This window comes from Carlito syrichta, unplaced genomic scaffold (genome assembly GCF_000164805.1).
Source record: "Carlito syrichta isolate Samal-C Ts95f unplaced genomic scaffold, Tarsius_syrichta-2.0.1 Scaffold312097, whole genome shotgun sequence".
NCBI lineage: Eukaryota > Metazoa > Chordata > Mammalia > Primates > Tarsiidae > Carlito > Carlito syrichta.
Genome location: NW_007256193.1, coordinates 48,624 through 71,483, shown reverse-complemented (window position 1 = coordinate 71,483; position 22,860 = coordinate 48,624). Strand labels below are relative to the sequence as shown.

The following is a 22,860-nucleotide window of genomic DNA, read 5'->3' as shown; positions in this document are numbered from 1 at the left end:
TTCAGGCTGAACCACCGAGCCCGGCTATTTTTATTTTTGTAGAGACAGGATCTTACTGTGTTGCCCAGGCTGGTCGCTAACTCCTAACCTTAAGTGACCCTCCTGCCTTTGCCTCCCAAAGTATTGGAGTTACAGGGATAAGCTACCATGCCTAGCCCATTTGGTCATGCTTTTTATGTATTCTGACAATGTTTGCCTTTTATTGGAATGTTTAAACTGTTTAGATAATTGCACTTAATGTAATTAACAATGTGATCGAGTTTCGGCCATCTTCCTATTTATTTTATATTCTTGCATGTTTTTGCTTGATTTTCTCCTCTTCCTGCTATGTTTTGGATTGATTATTTTTCTACTATCCCACATTGCCTCCTTTTTTGGCTTATTAGCTTATTGTCTTATTTGCATGTATCTGTGTGTTTTAGGTGTTTACTTTGTGTATACAATAAGCACTTTTCACAGTCTACCTTCAGATAGTATTCTATCAATTTATATTTATGTAAGAACCTTTAAACAGTATATTTTCCTTCCTTCTCTCCACTTCTTTGTATATATGTCTAAGCTATACAATTCATTATTAACATTTCTCCTATAACTATCTCTTATAGACACTTTTAAAAAACAAAAACTTTTTTTTTTGGAGTCAGGGTCTTACTCTGTATCCTAGTCTGGAGTGCAGTGGCACATTCATGCATCACCTCGACCTTCTGGGCTCAGGTGATCCTTCCACCTTAGTTTCCATAGTAGCTAGAATTACAGGCACGCGTCACCACATCCAGTTAATTTTCAAATTTTTTTGTAGAGGCAAGGTCTCACTATGTTGCCTAGGCTGTCTTGAACTCCTGGACTAGCAGCAATCCTCCCACCTTGTCCTCCCAAAGTGTTAGGATTACAGACATGCGACACCATGCCCAACCTAAAAAAACCAACTTTTATATTCAAATATTTCATATTGTATAATTTTCCTTCAACCTAAAGAACCTTTTTTTTTTTTTTTTTACATTTTTTGTAATGCAGCTCTCTCAGGTTTTGATTGTATGAAATGTCTTTATTTCACCTTCAAGAATGTTTTTGCTGAAAATAGAATTCTAGGTTTGACAGGTTTTGTTTTTCTTTAGTTAGATTGTCCATGCTTTGTTGTGGTTTCCTTTATATTTATCATGATTGTATTCATTGAGCTAGATCTGTGAATTTATAGTTTTTAACAAATTTGGAAGTTTTTCAGTTATTATTTCTTCAAATATTTTCTACTTTTTTTGGAACTCCAGTTACTTATATGTTAGACTGCATAATATTCTTCTCCAGCTCACTGAGTCTTTATTAAGTTTTTTGTTTCTGTGTTTCTGCTTTATCTTCAAGTTCTTTTATCTTTGTCTCTATAATGACTAATCTACTATTTAGGAAGGTCACTATCAAGGAAGGTCTATTTGCTTCTTTAATTTTTTTTCATTTTTCTTCTTGTTATGATAATGTTTTACTTTTAATTCTTGAGCTTATTTGTAATATCTGCTTTAAAGTTGTTGTTGGCTAGCACCATTATCTTTGTTGTTTCTTGAACTGTTTCTGTTGATTGACTTTTCTTATCATGGGGCATATTTTCCTGCTTTTTTTTTTAGCATTCCCAGTAATTTTTTTTATTGGATGATAGACATTTGGAATGTTAGGTTGTCAAGTGTCTTGATTTTGTTGTTTTCCTTTAAAAAGTATTGAAATACGTTTTGATAGGCAGCTATTGCTGGATTAACTTGATCCTTTTCAGGCTTGTTTTAAAACTGGTGGTAGCCTTTATGCTATTTCTAGTTTAGTCCTACTTTTAAGGGGTATTTCTTCTAAGATCTCTTCTGAATGTTCTAGGTGTTTAACAAGGTCTCCAGCTGGCCAAATGTGTCTCAGCCCTGTGTGAGATGTGAAAATAGTTCATCTTCTAGCTCCTTGGAAATCCTTTTTCCTACTGTGATGGGATTTACTCTGTGTATATAGCTTGCAGGTTTCTGGTGCCCTTTTTCTATGTAGTTTTCTCTACTCTGGTACTCTGTTCCATAAATTCCAGCTACCCTGGAATTTTTCTGGCTCTAATTTTTCAACTTAATAAGACCATCATGATCTGCTTGGATTTACCATTTCTCTGCTGTTCAGAAATTGCCTCTGGATACAAAACTGGGACAATGTTAGAGTTTACCTCTTTGTTTCCCTTGCCTCAGGGATTGCATTTCTTATGGTACCTGGTGCCCAATGTCTTAAAGTGGTTACTTTATAAATTTTTGTCCAGTTATGTAGTTGTTTACAGCAGTAGAACAAGTGTAAAACCAGTTGCTCTTGTCATGGCCCAATGTGGAAATCTCGTCATTTGTTTCCGATTCAGAATCTTGCTCCCTCACTTGAGGCAGAAGTTGAAAATGGTACTCTTTTTCTAAAGATTCATTGTTACTAAAATTAGTGAAAACCCTGCACACTTTTTAACTTTTTATTGGTTGTTACATATTTAAGACAATTAAATCTAAGCTGCTTATTCTTTATTCTTTATGAATAGGTAGTATAGCCAATCAAATATTCCACCCAGTGATGTTTGACAAATGCGTTCAGACTCTAAAGAAGAGCTGGCCTCAGGAATCTAACTTGAATCAAAAGAGAAAGAAGGAACAGCCTAGGAGCTCTCAGGCTAATCGAAGGGAAAATAGAAAAAGAGGAAGACCCCTCAGGAAACAGGATATTGAGGTAAGAAGTAAATGGAATAATAAAATATACCTATACCAACACATGGTTTGGTCTGTTTGAAGATTGTCTTTATAGTAAACATGGTTTCGGACATCGAGATTATAAGCAACAGGTCCTAAACCATTGTCAGCTATCCAAAGTGATTTTAACTTGCCTCTAAGGTGCCTCGTGCTTCTGAGGGCACGTTTCTGCTTTGCATCTTTCCAATGTCCAGTCGTCTCTCCCAGTCTTGTTCCTGGAATGCCTGACAACATATTAACTGATATGTTTGCCATATTATTGTCATTAAAGGGGGTGACTGAAGTATCCTGAGGTCATGTCCTTAAGAGCATAATAGAATAGCATTAGTTCCACATTCTTTTTTTTTTTTTTTTTTTGAGTTGGAGTCTTACTCTGTCACCCAAACTGGAGTGCAGTGGCCGCTCCCGGCCACCACAGCCTCGACCTGCTGGGCTCCGGCAATCCTTCCACCTCAGCCTTCCAAGTAACTGGAACTATAGGTGTGCGCTACCACGCCTGGCTAATTTTTTTGATTTATTGTAGAGAGGAGGTCTTGCCAAGTTGCCCAGGCAGGTCTGGAACCCGCGGGCTCAGGCAATCCACTCACCTCAGCCTCCCAAAAGCGTGGGATTATGGCTGAGCCACTGAGCCCGGCTTAGTTCCACATTCTTGAGTGACAGGGTTGGAAGATGGAGGTTTGCCAAAATTTCTAAAAGAGCACAGGAATTCTCACTGACAAAAAAAGACAGAGCCAGAAATGATCATAACAGTTATCTAGTCCAATGATTTACCGTTTGTAGCCATGGAGTCCAAGAAGAGTCAAGCGAACTGATCAGTCATGTCACCTCAGCATCAGCTACTACCTGAAGTTTAACTGAACTTGGTTTGAGTTAACTGAAAACCATGGGACGTAATGTTAGACATTATTACATAGTCACCTATACATTTCTTTGTAATGTAGATGGATGAAATTATAGAAGAACAAGAAGATGAAGAGAATATCTATTTTTCTGCCCGGGATCTTTCTCAAATTCGAAATGCCATCTTTCACCTTTTAAAGAATTTTTTAAGGCTTCTGCACAAGTTTTCCCTGAAAGAAAAGCCACAGTGTATACAGAATTGTGTAGAGGTAAGTGAAACTTCCAAGAACCTTGGGACAACTTCAAAGGGCATAGACCATGGTTAATACTTAATGAGTAGGAAAAAATCATATCTTTTCTTGATATCTATTTTCCAGGTCTTTGTAGCATTAACTAAGTTTGAGCCAATTCTTCATGAATTTAGTGTTACACAAGCCAGGTAAGCCATTAAATCTTCTAATGCTACTATTTAAGTATAGTATAATAACTTTTCCTACAGCAGAAATAAAAATGTCATTTTATCCTAATTGACATACAGGTAGTATTTATTCATTTAAACATGGTTTGTAGGATTAAGAAATATTCCAAGTAAAATCATATTCATTAACTAATGTTTTACCTTTTTTTTCTAGAGACCTTAACCAAGCAAAATGCATACCAGAACTAGCCTATTGTGGATTGTATTTGCTGTGCTCCCCAATTCATGGAGAAGGAGATAAGGTAAAGGAGATGCGGATCTAATCCAGTTACTAGCCAAGTTGAAAGCAGGCGAACCATACAATAGTAAAAGCATTTGATGTAATGCCATTTTAACTTACTAGCTTATTTTCATGACCGTATATTATTTGTATGATAAAAAATGTCACCATTTCTATTAGCTGTTTTTCATTGCCAAGTTTATATCAAAATGCTTGGTGACTGCAGTAAATTTTTGTTAGATTCCAGACAGAAAAAAAATTGTTCTGGTGTGAATAAAGTAGGAGAAGCAGAGAAGCTGCTGGATAGTCACTTTTACAGAACTATGTACCAAATTGTTTTTAAAAAGAAGAGTTAATCGAATTTTCAAGTTTCCTCTTTGGCAGGTCATGTGTGCTTTCGTATTTCTAGGTTATCATTCCTGGGTTAGCATCAATATCTGGGTTTTGTCTTAATATTATCACTACTTTAAACAGTTTTAGGGTTATTTATGCATCCTGCTGTTACTAAACTTAGATGTCATTAATAAAACAGTAAGACTGCAAAAAATGTGGTGAACCAAGGTCATGTGGCTTTTAGTGGCTATGATACAGTCAGTTTGCAGAGGCAGTAACGAGGTGGTTAAAAGAAGGCTATGGGGGTACTTGGGTTTCTGCACATCTGTGTTCAAATTCTGACTCCACCACTTACTAGCTATGTGTCCTAGTATGTTATTCAACCTTACTAAAGTGTCAGATTTTACATCTGGACAAAAAGGATAAAAGTCTTAGCCTTCCTCATGGATTTGCAAAGGATTAAATGGAATCAAGCATGTCAAATGCCAAGCACAATACCTGTTGTTTAGAAAAAATTCAGTATTTTATAAATTTTATATCTTTATTACTTCCAAGTGCTTGAAATACGTGAATGTGATAGAATTCACAGAAATGCTTTTCATTCCCATGCCCTTTTGAACATTTCAAAAGATAAAATAGATGGGAAAATTCATCATCTTAGGTCTATTGTGTAAAGACACCATGTTTTCTAAATGGTCAAAGTACTGACTTGTTAGGCAGTGCTGGTTTTAGCCAGATCCTTAATTATTTGCCCTTGGACAGCCCACCTTTGGAGTTTTTAAGAATTATCTGTGGCCGGGCTCAGTGGCTCAGCCTGTAATCCCAGCACTTTGGGAGGCCGAGGTGAGTGGATTGCCTGAGCCCGCAGGTTCGAGACCCGCCTGGGCAACTTGGTGAGACCTCATCTCTAAAATAAATTAAAAAATTAGCCGGGCGTGGTAGCGCGCGCCTGTAGTTCCAGCTACTTGCAAGGCTGAGGCAGAAGGATCGCCGAGCCCAGCAGGTTGAGGCTACGGTGGCCATGAGCAGCCATTGCACTCCAGTCTGGGCGACAGAGTGAGACTCCAACTAAAAAAAAAAAAAAAGAATTATCTGTAAAATGAAAATTATACATGTCTTACCTCATGGAGTCGTTGTGAGGTTTAAAATTAAACATAGTACAATCTACACATATATGGAAGTGCCTAATGTATTACCTACCACATATTGGTTTTCAATAAATGTTTTCTTTACTGGATAAATGAATTAATTGGTTGACTAAATTATATGAGATAATATATTGAAAAATGCTTTGTAATAAAATACAGTATAAATGTATCATTCCCCCCCACACACTTTTTTTTTTGAGTTAGAGTCTCACTCTGTCACCCAGGCTGGAGGGCAGTGGCATGTTCATGACCACCACAGCCTTGACCTGCTGGGCTCAGGTAATGCTTCCGCCTCAGCCTTCCAAGTAGCTGGGACTACAGGCATTTGCCATCATCACCTAGCTAATTTTTCTTGATTTATTATAGAGATGTGGTCTCACCAAGTTGCCCAGGCTGGTTTTAAACCCATGGTCTCAGGCAGTCCTCTCATCTCAACTTCCTAAAGTGCTGGGATTATAGGCATGAGCCACTGCACCCAGCCTATTTTTTCCCTTTTTTAAAGAGGAATTTTAGTAGCACTCTTTGTCATTTATAAATGACAATTAGTTTCCTATTTTCCCTATATTCTAGGTTATATTATGCAGGAGATGGGGAGAGAAACTAGTTGATCTTAACATTATCAGCAATTCTTTCACACTGTTTACATTGTGCATTTAATGAACACCTAGTTAATTGTCCAAGAAATACATTCCTAGTGTTCAACCAGTAATGTTAACCTGACTTATCTTCAGATGACTGAAATCGTTTACCACAGTCTGTATCACTACAGTCTGGATTCTCTATCAGCCCTTAAGTTGAATTTTCTTTTATCTTCTAGGTTATCAGTTACATTTTCCGCCAAATGCTCAATGTAATATTAATGTTGGAAGTAGGCGAAGGATCCCATCGTGTCACCCTTACTATGACTTCCCAAGTCATCAACCGTAAAAACCAGGCAATCCAGTTTATCAGGTGAAGCACAGAAATCTTGAATTTTTACTCTCTTTATTACTCTCCCTCAGTCATCTGGGCCCTGCACTCACCAAGGTTTCTGACATCTGTGGAGTTAGAATTTCTGACCTGTTGGTGGTTTGAGGGGCAGTCAGAATAAAGCATTTTATAGCTAATCTGGTTCATGTGGTCCAGGTCACTGATGGTATCCTCTGAATTGGAGCATTCTTAAAGAGATAAGGAATCTACAGCACATGGGCCAGAGCCATCCATCGGCTTGATTGCACCAGCCTTTGAGGTCAACTTCTGAGAGAGGACAGTTACCTCTCCTCTTTTCCATTATCTGCTTCAGTGTTTACCACTCCAGGAAGTCTTCCCCTTCTTTCTCTTTTCTCTTGCTCTCCACTCTGTGTCTCTTTGCTTTTGTCCCCCCTCCCTGCCCCCTTTTTTTGTATTTGGCATCTCACTCTGTCACCCAGGGTGACATGCAGTGGCACGATCATGTATCACCACAGCCTTGACCTTGCTGGTTTCAGATCATCCTTCCACTCAGCCTCCCAAGACCACAGGCGCGTGCCACCACTCCTGGTTCATTTTTTTTTTTTTTTAAATAAATAAGGCCTCCCTATGTTGCCCAAGCTGGTCTCAAACTCCTAGACTAAAGCAATTCTCCCATCTCTGCCTCCCAAAGTGCTGGGATCATAGGCATAAGCCATGATGCCCAGCCTCGTTGCCACTTTTTTTTTGTTTCTTCTTACTTTTCTTTTCCTCTCCCCTGCAGAAAATATTTTCTGAAGGAAAAAATTAAGTTGCTTTTTGCTTCCTTTTTTTTCTTTTTTTTTTTGGAGTTGGAGTTTCACTAGACTATCTTTTTCCTCATGAGTTACTCAGCTTCACTTTAAAAGTCCCATTTCTTAGCTTCATTGAGAAGGACATGTTTGCTGCGTCATTGGTTTTTCTTTCCCTCCTTCACTGAATATTTGGCCTGCAGTGTACAGGTGGTGCCAAGAAGTTGTGTGTACGTTCATGTGAGTGTGTGTGCAGTACACCTTAGGTGTGTACAGTATGTAGTATAGTTGGAGACATGGGGTGTGGATGATGTCATCTTGTCACTGAGCAATGATTTCTCACTGAAGACTGTTTTAAACATTAAATAACTAAGATGTTTTAAGTGGAAATACTGTTGCTTTAGTTTTTCCATGTGAGTTCATTATATTGTCAGTTGCGATAATGTTTATATAACGATACAGATAAACATAGCACAAAAATGAATCAAGCATGAGCATTATAATAATTTCTTCTTGGGTTAAAGTTTGGGTGAGTAATGTTACATATGCATTAAAGTAGCAGCATTTCACTGAGCTTCCATGAGGTGGTACTGTATCTTAGTCAATTTTTGTATTCATCCCCAAAGGACATATTTTACATTTTAATTTGTTAAGTAGTCAAAAGAGTCATATGAAAATCATAGTTTTACTCTTCCTGACAACTCCACTACTCAGCAATAGCTCCCAATACTATGCAAAGGAAGTACTTAACATTTCCTACCTTGGTATATTATAGCTTTACTCTTTATTTTACTGAAACAACTCTTGCAATATGAGGGTAGAGTGATTTAATATTTAGGATTTCTAAACATAGGAGTAGTGATTTCTGAGCGCAGGATTGTGGATTGTATTGTTAATAGTGGATATATTTTTCTTTTATATAGCTCACTTATGGATGAACTAAAGGAAAGTATATTTCCAGTCGTCCTTATCTTACTGCAGCACATCTGTGCCAAGGTACCATACGCATTAGAAATAGTAATAACATAGGATATATAACATATAAAGATAAATGTATATGTATTTGTTCTTGGGAATGAGTCTGCATTGTTAATAAAAGTGGTCTTATTTAATATTCACTAGATGTTCCCCTAGACAAAGTGTTCTGTTTAAAAAAAAAACTTTTTAAAGAAAATGTTGGCCAGGCTCCGTGGCTCAGCCTGTAATCCCGCGCCTTTGGAAGGCTGAGGTGAGTGGATTGCCTGAGCCCGCGGGTTCGAGACCCGCCTGGGCAGCAAGACCTCATCTCTACAATAAATCAAAAAATCAGCCTGGCGTGGTAGCACCTGCCTGTAATTCCGGCTACTCGGAAGTCTGAGGCGGAAGGATCGCCGGAGCCCAGCAGGTCGAGGCTGCAGTGGCCGGGAGCGGCCACTGCCCTCCAGTCTGGGCGACAGAGTGAGACTCCAACTAAAAAAAAAAAAGAAAATGTTGAACACATAGAAACAGGAAGAATAAGGTAATGAACTGCCACACATCCATCACCTATCTTGATCAATTTTGTGTCATTTTAACCCCTACCCACTCCTCCCAACACATGTACACACTGATCCTGGAAAGTGATGATCATGTTTTGAAGACAGATATTTTTTGCATTTTTAAATTTCTATTATCTTTATCAGTGCAGATATTTGCATGAAGATAGAATCACTGGTCCTTGAGGATTCATTAGTTCCTGCTCCTTATTTTCATTCATGTCATCCTCTCAATGCAAGAAGGAAGATTGAGACATTGAGACACCAGATTAGGGTGTCAAGTAAAAGCCAACCGCTAGAGTAGATGAATAATACTTACCTAGCCACAGCTGGTAGATCAGGTTCTATAGGCCTCATACCTTCTTCATCAAATTAGCCATGAAGAGACTCCCCAGTTCTTACAACATGTCTATGTCATCATGTTCTATCTCAGCCATCCATTTGGGTGGAGAGCTAGTAATAGAATTTTTGAAGGAAGCCACAAAATCAGCAACATATAGTAATTTTTCTGGTCAAAGATCTGGTGAGGCATGGTCAAGTTTTTCAAAACTTAACAAAGATGCTTCCAGATCTGTCCCGTTCATGGGAGATGCCATCTTCTAGCCCCAATTTATAGGTTTCTTATAGATTAATTTTCAAAGGAATCTGAAATCTGAAAGTTGTGGTCATTGACCTAACATTTAAAGGTCATTGAACTAGTTACATGCACTGATTTTCAGCTTGTATTACAACATGTGTTTCATTTGTCCTACTGGTGGATTTTGGCCAGACAGCTTCTCCATTTTTGTGTTTCAGGTGATAGATAAATCAGAGTATAGGACCTCTGCAGCCCAGTCTCTGGTCCAGCTGCTCAGTAAACTTCCTTGTGGGGAATACACTACATTCATTGCCTGGCTTTACAAATACTCACGAAGTTCCAAGGTAGGAGATAGATGTGCATAAAATACTGGGTTCTGGCTCTGCAAACTTCTGATAACAGCCAGATCTGAATGAGGAGAAGGGTTTCTTTGGTTCTTATTCCTATCTGATGGTGATTCTTATGATTTTGCTTTACCAGATCCCACACCGTGTTTTTACTCTTGATGTTGCCTTAGCTCTGTTAGAACTGCCTGAAAGAGAGGTGGATAACACTCTCTCCTTGGAGCATCAGAAGTTCCTAAAGCATAAGTTCTTGGTGCAAGAAATTATGTTTGACCGTTGTTTAGACAAAGCACCCACTGTCCGCAGCAAGGCACTGTCCAGCTTTGCACACTGTCTGGAGTTGTCTGTTACCAGTGCATCAGAAAGTATCCTGGAACTCCTGATTAACAGTAAGTATGGTGACTGTTAGGAAAGGAAACTGGGCTCATCAAGAAGTAGACTGCAAGGGAATTGTTCTTTGCTGTTGCAAAAATAATAGGCATGGTATGATTCATTTTTACCATCATAAACCATTTCCAGAATATATATGGGATGTTTGTTTTGAGTCAGGGTCTCACTGTCTGTCAACCTGGAGTACAGTGACACACTTATGGCTCACTGCAGCCTGGGACTACAGGTATGCACCACTATGCTCAGCAATTTTTTTATTATTATTTTTTTGTAGAGCCGAGGTCTCTACAAAAATTTTAAAGATGTGGGGTACAGTTCAGGGTTAGGTATACAAATGTTCATTATGCAGTTACCCTTGTTGGCGAGGTATGTCTCCCCCTCCCCCAGCAACTAATTTCTCACTACCACCAATCGTTTTCTTTCTGGTTTTTTTTTTTAGAATAGAAAAACAGGTGTTTTTTGGCTTTTGGTTTTTTGAGTTGGAGTCTCACTCTGTCACTCAGACCGGAGTGCAGTGCAGTGGCCGCTCCCAGCCACTGTAGCCTCGACCTGCTGGGCTCTGACGATCCTTCCACCTCAGCCTTCCAAGTAGCCGGAACTATAGGCACACGCTACCATGCCTGGCTAATTTTTTATTTATTATAGAGATGAGGTCTTGCCAAGTTGCCCAGGCGAGTCTAGAACCCACGGGCTCAGCCAATCCACTCACCTCGGCCTCCCAAAGCGCTGGGATTATAGGCTGAGCTACTGAGCCTGGCCGAAAAACAGGTTTATTAAGTGTGCTGCAAAGTAGAAATGGGCAGAATGTCAACAATAAGGGAGCTGTCTGTGCCCCAATCCTTTTCTTACAGTATTATGATAATTGTTCAAGGTCTACTTATGAGTGAGAACATATGATGCTCAGTTCTTTGTTTCTGTGATAGAGCACTCAGTATTATAATCTCTAAGTTCATCCAAGTTGCTGTGAAGTTCATAATTCTGTTCTTCTTTATGACTGCATAATATTCCATCGTGTATATGTACCACACTTTTTTTTTAATCCAGTCCTTTTTCGATGGGCAGCATGGTTGGTTCCATGTTTTTGCTACTGTGAACAATGCTGCAATAAAGATATGTGCACAGGTATCTTTTTCATAGAGTGATTTGAATTCCTCTGGGTATACTATATTCCCAGTTAAGGGGATTGTGGGGTCTTATGGGAAGTCGATTTTTAGATCTTTTAGGAATAACCAAACCAAACGGTTTTCCACAGAGGTTGTACCAGTTTACACTCCCACCAACAATGTAGAAGTGTTCCTTTTTCCCTGCATCCTCTCCAGCATCTGTTGTTTTTTTCGTTATTAATAATGGTCATCCTGACTGGAGTTAGGTGGTATATCAGTGTGGTTTTAATTTACATTTCTTTGATGACTAGTGAGTCTGAGCATTTTTCATGTATCTGTTGGCTGCTCGTATGTCTTCTTTTGAGAAGTGTCTATTCTTGTCTTTTGCCCATTTTGTAATGGGGCTGTTTGTTTTTTCTTTTCAGCACGTTTGAGTTCCTTGTAGATCCTAGATCTTATGCCTTTGTCAGATAGGCAGTTGGCAAATATTTTTTCCCAGTCTGTGGGCTGTATCGCTGCGCTCTTGATGGTTTCTTTGACTTTGCGAAAACTTGTCAGTTTGATGAGGTCCCACTTGTCTATCTTATCTCTTATGGCATGGGGACTTGGGGTTTTGATCAGAAGTTAGTTGCCAGTTCCAATTTCCATAAGGGTGTCTTCCACATTTTCCAAGGTTCTTATAGTTTGAGGCTTTACATTTAGGTCTTTGATTCATTTAGAGTTGATTTTTGTGTATGGTGATAGGTAGGGGTCTTGTTTTAATCTTCTAAAGTATTTCACATATTTATTTATTTTATTTATTTATTTTTTTGAGTTGGAGTCTCACTCTGTCACCCAGACTGGAGTGCAGTGGCTGCTTCCGGCCACCGCAACCTCGCCTGCTGGGCTCCGGCGATCCTTCCGCCTCAGCCTTCCGAGTAGCTGGAATTACAGGCATGCGCTACCACGCCCAGCTGATTTTTTGATTTATTGTAGAGTTGAGGTCTCGCTGCTCAGGCGGGTCTCAAACCCGCGGGTTCAGGCAATCCACTCACCTCAGCCTCCCAAAGGCACGGGATTACAGCCTGAGCCACCGAGCCCGGCTTATTTCACATATTTATAATTTAGAGGTGAAATTGTTGGCTACCTCCTCAATTACTTTGCACTGGTAGGCATTGGCTGTGTTGGGCCTAATCTATTTCAAGTGCATACCAAGAAGAATGTTATCAGTTATCAGCAGTTTATAATCTCTGCTTTGTCTTTGGGCCTGATTATTTCAGTTTTGATTTTTTTTGTGGATATTTACCCAGGATTTTTTATACTGTAACTTCCTTCTTATCTATCTTTTTATTTTTAGATCCTGCAGTTTCAGGAACAGAGAGCCACTCTGGTACCTTACCGAGGACCTCATCAGGTAATGATGGATCAATGCATTTAAATATTGTGTAACTGTCTTTTAAAAACTTGCCAGATATTTGAGATGCTTTTTTCTACCTCCATATGTATGTATTTTAATATTAAACTTTTTGTCATCAAGTTGAAATTCATTTCAATAATAATGTAGCTTAAATGAGTAACATACTCTGCTTATATTAGAAGTATAATACGTTTTTACCTTAATGACTATTCTTTTTTTTTTTAAGTTTTTTTATATCAGAGGCTGACATCTAACCCTTCTGAACCCTCAAGTGAGCTCTTCATAGGCAGCAGTGGTGAAACAGTTGGAACTGGTGGTATGTCAGATTTTATCCCTATCAGATAAAGAATACTATTGGATTTCAGACAACCATAAGTGGAGTCTAAAACCTTGAAATTTTTTCCGATTGATTCACTATTAAGAATTGGAAACTCATCTCTTTTTTTTCTTAAAGTGAAGGAATTTCAGTTATATCGTTTTGGTATCCTTGTACTACACTATATTTTGTCTTATAATAAAGAGTAGGCTACTTTTCAGTTGACATGTGCTGAATTCTAGTGTACCTATAACACTTAAGAGAATATTAGCAAATGTTTTACTTTCTTATTAAAGTCAATTGCTGTGAACTGCTAGGATTACTAACCAAAAAATGGCCAGTTACTGGGGAAGGTGCAGCAGAGATTAAACTTGTGTTTGGGGGAAAGGTCATCACGAAAAAGGGAATGATGAACAATTCCCAATCCTATTTTTGATTTTCATTCATTGTGTCATCTTGACTGTGAATGAGTCATCCTAGAACCTACTTTTAATGCAGGGGAGAGGACTGTAGAGTTCAAGCTTCTGCTGAAAAAGATGCTTCAGAATTTAGCTCATAATTTCTCTTTACCAACAACATGAGCCTCTTTCTAACAGATCACCCATGTTGTGTGGCGTGGTTATAAGGACCTTTCCCCCCATGGACTTCAGGACAAGATTCTGGACACAGCTGATGCCAAATCTTTTGTTGAGTTGTTGGGAATGTTTAAGTGTCAACGTGAATCAGGAGGAAAAAGCAAGCCTGGACTAGGTAGCAGATAGACCTGGAGCCCACTCTGATTTGTCTGTCTAGTTGTACGATCTTGAGAAAGTCACTATACTTCTCTGAGCTCCTTTTTCATTTGTGATATAACAGTATAATATTGTAGGACAAACACCATATTAGAAATGCAGAGCAGACCAGGCATGGTGACTCATGCCTGTATTCCCAGTACTTTAGGAGGTGGAGGTGAGAGAATTGCCAGAGCCAAGGAGTTTGAGACCAACCTGGGCAACTTGGCGAGACTTCCTGTCTACAACAAATCAAAAAATTAGCTGGGTGTAGGGGTACCTACCTGTAATCCCAGCTACTTGGAAAGCTGAGGCAGAAGGATCATCTGAGCCCATCAGGCCAAGGTCGTGTTAGCCATGATCATGCCACTGCACTCCAGCCTGGGAGATAGAGTGAGACTCTGACTCAAAAAAAAAAAAAAAAAAATGCATGACAGTCTGCTTTTTTTGCACCAAGCTGATTACTAAGTAACTGCATGATCTTGGGCATAGCCTTCGACAAACTCTCTGTCATTTTCCAATTCTAACACCTTCCTGTCTTTCACAGAGGGCTATTATGAGAGTTTGTAGAAATAACATTTAGGGAAGTGATAGAGAGATAACAAAGAAAGAGAAGGTATGTAGAAGATTAAATATATAATTAGGTGTATCACTTTATTCAGTACGCGTTATCTGGTCCTTCCTAACCTGTTCTCAGAATTGTAAGTATACACCTTAACCAAACAAAGTTCCATCTCTTAAGGAGCAGTGGAAGACAGATGCATGTGTATATAAATGTTTTTATGTGTGTTTGAGCATACATATATACACATATATAAAGTGCTGTGAGATAGACATCAAGGTGTATGAAAAGTGCAGTGAGGAAAGTAACTGCTTATCACTCGGCCTAGAAGATCAGCATAGAGTTAAGTTTGTGAGACTATTAGCATGTATTACTCAAATTCAGAGTAGTAACTGAATTTATAATAAACAGGCTTCTTAAATTTTGTAGAAAAATTTAATCTGGAAAAATGCTGATGTTTATGTGGCCTCCAGTCTTCCCTTAACAGTTTACAGATTTACTGTTGCACGGGCTCTTTTCCAAACAGTATCAAGTTGTGTTGATTTAATGATGCTTTCAAATTATAAAAGTTTGAATATGTAAAGCATTCATGTTCCCATTTTATTGGTCATGAACTAAGAGGACATATACATTTAAAATGTAGTTACTACATGCCATGCACAGTGCCAAGAGCTTTCTTTGTTTTTGTTTTTTTTTTAATTGAGATAGAATTCACATACCATTAAAATTCACCATTTAAAGTGTATAATTCAGTGGTTTTCAGTGTAATCCCAAGATTATACAGAGAGCATTTTCATCTGCCAAAAGAGAAATTCTATGCCTTTTAGTAGTTGCTCTCCATTCCTCCCTCTTCCCACCTCTGACTTGAAAGCACACTGGGCCTAAAGAATGTCTAAAGAATTTTGTAGACATGAGGGTAGATGAAGACACAAAACACCTTATTCAGAAACTCTGGCGACGTAGTGCACTGTAGGTATCTGTAACTTACCTTGTGATAGTGTGACTTACTGGGAGCTGCGGCTCAGTGCTGCTGCCTGGCATCCAGAGAGAGTATCATACTGCATGTTGCAAGCCAGAAAGAGATCAGAATTCAAATTTTGAAGTACAGTGTGAGTGCATATCACTTTGCCCCTGTTGTCAAATCTAAAAATCATAAATCAAACCATCATAAGTCTGGGACTGTCTGTATATGGGGAACTTAACAGAGTAAGGTTTGTTTGTGGATTCCTCTGGTCTTCTATGGGCTGATAAAAGTCTAGAGTCAACTCAAGTAAAGGATCATTTATATCCTGCCTTTTGGCAGAAAAGGAGGAGGATAGAGAGAGCCATTTCTCTGCTGATGCTTCTTAGGTGCCTTCAGCTCAAAAATCATTTTTATGTCAAAAAGTCATATTTTTGGATAAACATGTTCTGGTTCCCTTTGGTAGTAAGTTTTGAAATTAGAAAGTGTAGGTTCTCCATATTTGTTCTTTTTCAAAATTGGTTTGGCTTTTCTGGGTCCCTTATATCTCCATATGAATTTTAGGATTCACTGTGAATTTCTGCAAAAATAGCCTTCTTGAAATTTTTTTTTTTTTTTAATTTTTGCAGTGGCATACTCACAGCCACCACAGCCTTCACCTACTGGGCTCAGGCCACTGGACTCCAGCCTGGGTGATAGAGTGAGACTCTGACTCCAAAAAAAAAAAAAGAATTGAAGCCCTTTTTTTTTTTCTTAAAAGTGGAAAAGTTTCTATTATATCTTAATTGATATCCTTGCACTACATTATATTTCATTTTAGAATAAAATATTGAATTAAGGGTTTTTTTTGCAAGTATTTTGTTGAGAATTTTTGTGTCTGTATTCATAAGGGATATTTGTCTGTTGCTTTCTTTTCTTAAGATGTCTTTGTTCTTGGGAGGCTAAGGTGAGTAGATTGCCTGAGCCTGCAGGTTCAAGACCCGCCTGGGCAACTTGGAGAGACCTCATCTCTACAATAAATCAAAAAATTAGCCGGGCATGGTAGCGTGCACTGGTAGTTCCAGCTACTTGGAAAGCTGAGGCAGAAGGATTGCTGGAGTCCAGCAGGTCGAGGCTGCAGTGGCCAGGAGCGGCCACTGCATTCCAGTCTGGGAACAGAGTGAGACTCCGACTCAAAAAAAAAAAAAAAAGTCTTTGTCTGGTTTTGCTATCAGCGTAATACGGCTTAATTGAGGTGGGAAGTATATTCTTCTGCTTTTTGGAAGAGTTTGTGAAGGATTGGTGTTCATTTCTTTTTTTTTTTATAATCAATATTTTTTATTATGATATTGTTGGGTACAGTTAAGGGTTAGGTATACAAATATGCTTCGTTCAGGCACCCTTGTTGATAAGAGATGTCTCACCATCCCCAGACAGGTATTTACTACCATTAATCCCATCTCCTTCCCCCCCTCCATAGTTTCCCACCACTGTCAGTCATTTTCTTATAGTATTACATTGGATGTTCAGGTCCACTATATGAGTGAGAATATGTGATACTCAGATCTTTGTTTCTGTGAGAGGTCACTCAGTATTATAGACTCTAGTTCCATCCAGGTTGCTGCAAAATTCATGATTTTGTTCTTTTTTATGGCTGTGTAGTATTCCATCGTGTATATGTACCACATTTTTTTAGTCCAGTCCTCTTTTGATGGACAGTATGATTGCTTCCAGGTTCTTGCTATTGTGAACAATGCTGCGATAAACATACGTGTACAGGTATCTTTTTTATAGAGTGATTTGAGTTCTTCAGGGTATATTCCTAGTAGGGGGATTGCAGGGTCATATGGGAGGTCAATATTTAGAGCTTTTAGGAATCGCCGTACTGTTTTCCACAGAGGTTGCACTAGTTTGCACTCCCACCAACAGTGTAGAAATATTCCCTTTTCGCCATACCCTCTCTAGCAACTAGTATTTTTTGAGTTATTGATAATTGTCATTCTGACTGGAGTTAGGTGTGTCTCAGTGTGGTTTTGATTTGCATCTCCCTGATGATTAGTGAGGTTGAACATTTCTTCATGTGCCTATTGACTGCTCGGGTGTCTTCCTTTGAAAAGACGCCTGAGCAGTCAACAGGCACATGAAGAAATGTTCATATCTTTTGCCATTTTATAATGGGGTTGTTTGTTTTTTTCTTTCCAGCACATGAGTTCCTTATAGATCCAAGATGTTAAGCCTTTGTCAGACCTGGAGTTGGCAAATACTTTTTCCCAGTGTGTAGGCTGTCTCCCTGCTCTCTTGATGGTTTCTTTGGCTTTGCAGAAGCTTGTCAGTTTAATGAGGTCCTACTTGTCTATCTTCTCTCTTATAGCTTGTGGGTTTCAGGTTTTGTTCAGGAATTGGATGCCAGTTCCGATTTCCATGAGGGTATGTCCTTCATTTTCTAAGGTTCTTATGGTTTGAGGTTTTACATTTAGGTCTCTGATCCATTTGGAGTTAATTTTTGTGTATAGGGATAGATAGAGGTCCTGTTTCAATCTTCTGCATGTGGTCAGCCAGTTTTCCCAGCACATTTACTGAATAGGTTCTCCTCTCCCCAGTGGTAGGTGGTGGAGGCTTTGTCGAAGATGAGTTGGTTGAGAAATTGAGGTTTTGCTTCTGGAATCTCAATTCTATTCCATTGGTCTATATGCCTGTTCCTGTACCAATACCAAGCTGTTTTGATGATTGTAGCTTTATAGTAAAGTTTGAAGTCTGGTAATGTGATACCACCTGCTTTGTTTTTTTTTGCTGAGGATTGTTCTGGCTATTCTTGGTCGTTTGTGTTTCCATATGAATTCGTGTGTTGTTTTTTCCTAGGTCTGAGAAGAATGTTGCTGGTAATTTGATGGGTATTGCATTAAATCATTTTTGTTTTAACATGTGTTAGACCTCTCCAGCAAAACCATCTGGTCCTTGGTGTGTGTGTGTGAAGTTTTTTGATTACTAGTTTCAGATTTTCTATTTCTTTTTGAGTCAGTTTCTGTCGTTTGTATCTTTCTAGAAATTTGTTCATTTCTACATTACTTGATTTGTTGATATAAAATTCTTCATAATATTCTTTGTAATCTTTTTTCACGTTGTTTTTTTTTTTTTTTTTGAGTTGGAGTCTCACTCGGTCGGAGTGCAGTGGCATGTTCATGGCCACCACAGCCTTGAACTGCTTGCTTAGGTGATCCTTCCACCTCAGCCTTCCAAGTAGCAGAACTACAGGTGCGCACTACCACACCCGGCTTATTTTTTTATTTATTGTAGAGACGAGGTCTCACCAAGTTGCCTGAGCTGGTCTCAAATTCCTGGGCTCAGGCAAACCTCTCATCTTGGCCTCCCAAAGTACTGGGATTACAGGCTGAGCCACCGTGTCCAGCCCATGTCATTTATTATTATTATTATAGATATATGGGGTACAAGTCAGGATAAGTTACACAAGCAGACCTCATGCAGGTTAAGTTTGGACCTCCAACTGGCTTTTCCTCTCCCTAGTTTAGAACTAGGTACCCTTTGTGATGCTGTGTGCCTCCTCCCTCTCTCCCTCCCTCTCCTGGCAGTGTCTATTTGCTGCCGATCCCTCCCTTGTACTAATGTGAATAATGTTCAGGTCCCACTTATGAGTGAGAACATTCAGTATTCAATTATTTAAAGAACCTACTTTTAGTTTCATTGATACTCACTACTTTTTTTTTAGGGTGGCTTATATTTAAGCAGTTTCCTAAGTGTGGTTTGAGAGCCCTCAGAGGTCCTTGAAGTGAATGCTGTGTTTAAAATAATATCAAGAGGCCAGGTTCCGTGGCTCCTGATCCCAACTTTGGGAGGCCGGGGCAAGTGGATTGCCTGAGCCCATAGGTTCGAGACCAACCTGGGAAACTTGGCAAGACCTAGTCTCTGCGATAAATAAGAAATTAGTTGGGCGTGGTAGCATGTGCCTGCTGTTCCAGCTACTTGGAAGACTGAGGCAGAAGGATCGCTGAAGCCCTGCAGGTTGATGCTGGAGTGCCGGTGGGTCTGCCACCGGCACTCCAGCCTGAGTGACAGAGCAAAACTCCAACTCAAAAAAATATTAAGCTGGGCTCGGTGGCTCAGCCTGTAATCCCGCGCCTTTGGTAGGCTGAGGTGAGTGGATTGCCTGAGCCCGCGGGTTCGAGACCCGCCTGGGCAACTTGGCAAGACCTCGTCTCTACAATAAATCAAAAAATTAGGCGGGCGTCGTAGCATGCCCGTGTAGTTCCAGCTACTTGGAAGGCTGAAGCGGAAGGATCGCCGGAGCCCAGCAGGTCAAGACTGCCTGCGGTGGCCGAGAGCAGCAACTGCACTCCAGTCTGGGAGACAGAGTGAGACTCCAACTCAAAAAAAAAAAAAAAATTTTAAATTAAAATATAAATCAGAACATCATTTACCTTGTACACTCTAATTTCCTCACAAGTGTAAACTGCAGTTTTCCAAAGGTCTCTGATATATGAAATTGTGACAGATTGCAGGCAGAACAGAGAAGAGAATCCAACTGACTTTTATTAAACCAGACATTAAAGAGTTTGCACACAGTGCCATTCTTTTATTTTAGCTGTGTGGGGTTTTTTGGTTTTTGTTTTGTTTTGTTTGACAAGGTCTCACTGTGTTGCCCGGGCTGATTGAACTCCTGGGCTCAAGTGGTCCTCTCACCTCAGCCTCCCCTGTAGCTGGGACTACAGACACATATCACCACTCCCAGATTTTTACTGTTTTTTGTTTGTTTAGGAAAATATAGTTATTTTTCATTTAAAAATACTACTTATAATAATATACCTTGCTACTTTAAAATGAATTAGTAAATGGTTTTACAGTTCTCTAATTCATATTAAAAGATGTAATTTATTTTAAAAAGTTTGGGGGAGTCCTCAGTAATTTTTAACAGTAGAAAGAAGCCTTCAGCCGGGTACGGTGGCTCATGCTTGTAATCCCAGCACTCTAGGAGGCTGAGGCGAGAGGATTGCATAAGCCCATGGTTTCAAGACCAGCCTAAGCAACATGGTGAGACCTCGTCTCTACAATAAATAAAAAAATTAGCCGGACATGGTAGCATGCGCCTGTAGTTCCGACTACCTGGAAAGCTGAGGCGGAAGGATTGCTGGAGCCCAGCAGGTCAAGGCTACAGTGGCCATGAGTGTGCCACTGCACTCCAGCCTGGGCGACAGAGTGAGACTCCAACTCAAGAAAGAAAGAAAGAAGCCATCAAGAGAAAAGCTTTTGTTTGTTTGTTTTGAGTTGGAGTCTTACTCTGTTGCCCAGGCTGGAGTGCAGTGGCACACTCACGGCCACCCCAGCGTCAACCTGCTGGGCTCAGGCAATCTTTCTGCCTCAGCCTTCCAAGTAGCCAGAACTACAGACACGCGCCTCCATGCTCGGCTAATTTTTAGATTTATTGTAGAGATGAGGTCTTGCCAAGGTGCCCAGGCTGTTATCGAACCTGTGGGCTCAGGCAATCCCCTCATCTCAGCCTCCCAAAGTGCTGGGATTACAAACTTGAGCCACCATGCCTAGGAAGAAAAAAGTTTTAAAGCTACTGTTATATGTTATCTCATCAAATTTTTAAAACAGCCCTATGAGTTAGATATTTCTATTTGTAACTAAACAGAAGAGCTAAATTATTCACTCAAAATTTTAGAGGTAGAAGCCAGGATTTAAAACCAAGTTTTTAATATTCTAAAATGTATATACTTTATAGTGAATACCTCCTAATTATTTGAATTTTCTTCTAATACGCTGTTTCATACTCTGATTTCTTAGGGTTTAAAACAAGCTAATTAGTAAGTCTTTAAGATGAGTACATCTTCTCAGTATTACAGGTGAAATGTTAAATTTTATGTCATCTTTCTCAGGTTGTAATGACCCTAGTGTTCTCTCTACAGGAAGATGTATTATGGCAATGCTGAGAAAGAGGATCAGGGATGAGAAGACCAATGTGAGGAAGTCTGCACTCCAGGTATGAGTTTTTTCTGCACATTTTAAAATGTACTCTCTTTTTAGGCACTAAACTCTTGGAAGTGCAAGGGAATATTTTTAAAACTCCCAGGCCATATTTATTACTTAATGTGCTTTTCACTGACTTTACCTGATTCCGTTACATATAAATTATATATGAACTGGAAATTATGTTTTTAATCTTTCCTATTGGATTGCTGACTTTTTAAGAACTACAGATTTATATCTTCCATTTAATTTTGTTTAGAGTAGGGATTCTTAACCTGGAGATCATGGGTCGATTTTGATGGGCTTATTAAATTATTTTTAGATATTTGTTTATATAAAATGTATGTCAGTTTTTCTCTGAGAGAGGCCTTAACTTTCATCAGATTTTTAAAGCTGGGATGTTGTAGGGAGGAAGAATGGATCCATGGCCCCAAAATTTTAAGAACCACAAACTTAAAGGAGTTATGTCTTTGTCTGTGGTGTCTTTTTCTGTATTTATGCTATGCAGTCATTACTTCATGTCACATATATGCCTTCTAGGTGTTAGTGAGTATTCTGAAACACTGTAACATCTCGAATATGAAAGAAGACCTGTCGATTCTGCAGGACCAGTGTCGGGACCCTGCAGTATCTGTCCGGAAGCAGGCCCTTCAATCTCTTACTGAACTCCTTATGGTGAGAGGCACATCATTATGTATTTAATACATGAGATTTTACACTAAAAGTAATTCCACATAGTAATTTCCAGTTGTTAAATATTAACTTGACCATTAGAAACTGGCAAGTTAGCTGGGCTCAGTGGCTCAGCCTGTAATCCCGTGCCTTTGGGAGGCTGAGGTGAGTGGATTGCCTGAGCCCTCGGGTTCGAGACCCACCAGGGCAACTTGGCAAGACCTCATCTCTACAATAAATCAAAAATTAGCCGGGTATCGTAGTGCGCGCCTGTAGTTCCAGCTACTTGGAAAGATGAGGCGGAAGGATCGCCGGAGCCCAGCAGGTCAAGGCTGCGGCGGCTGGCAGCGGCCACTGCACTCCAGTCTGGGCGACAGAGTGAGACTCCAACTCAAAAAAAAAAGAAACTGCCAAGTTTGGCCAGGCTCAGTAGCTCAGCCTGTAATCCCAACACTTGGGGAGACTGAAGCAAGTAGATTGCCTGAGCCCACAGGTTCAAGACCAGCCCTGGCAATTTGGCGAGACCTTGTCTCTACAATTAAAAAAAAAAATCAAAAATTAGCCAGGTGTGGTAGTGTGTGCCTGTAGTTCCAGCTACTTGGAAGGCTGAGGTGGAAGGATCGCTGGAGCCCAGCAGGTCAGTGCTGGGATGGCCATGAGCATGCCACTGCACTCCAGCCTGGGTGAGAGCGAGACTCTAACTCAAAAAAAAAAAGAAACTGCCTAGTTCACTGTAGGACTATACAATGTAAGGGAAAAGAAGAGGTATCATTCATTTACATATGATAGACTATGCTTCCTATTATATATAATTAGGGACTAGTG

At 39.6% G+C, this 22,860-nt stretch overlaps 1 protein-coding gene across 1 annotated transcript in view; it reads left to right on the top strand.

The window, feature by feature from the left end:
• The window catches only part of NCAPD3 (non-SMC condensin II complex subunit D3), an 80,129-nt gene that overhangs the window by 14,423 nt on the left and 42,846 nt on the right, over positions 1-22,860 (top strand). The window contains exons 5-16 of the mRNA XM_008069540.2: positions 2,528-2,712; positions 3,674-3,841; positions 3,950-4,011; positions 4,205-4,292; positions 6,569-6,702; positions 8,393-8,465; positions 9,779-9,904; positions 10,041-10,293; positions 12,734-12,790; positions 13,020-13,109; positions 21,303-21,376; positions 21,904-22,038. Of these exons, the coding sequence (XP_008067731.1) occupies positions 2,528-2,712; positions 3,674-3,841; positions 3,950-4,011; positions 4,205-4,292; positions 6,569-6,702; positions 8,393-8,465; positions 9,779-9,904; positions 10,041-10,293; positions 12,734-12,790; positions 13,020-13,109; positions 21,303-21,376; positions 21,904-22,038 (1,445 nt within the window). The remainder of the gene's footprint in view (positions 1-2,527; positions 2,713-3,673; positions 3,842-3,949; positions 4,012-4,204; positions 4,293-6,568; positions 6,703-8,392; positions 8,466-9,778; positions 9,905-10,040; positions 10,294-12,733; positions 12,791-13,019; positions 13,110-21,302; positions 21,377-21,903; positions 22,039-22,860) is intronic.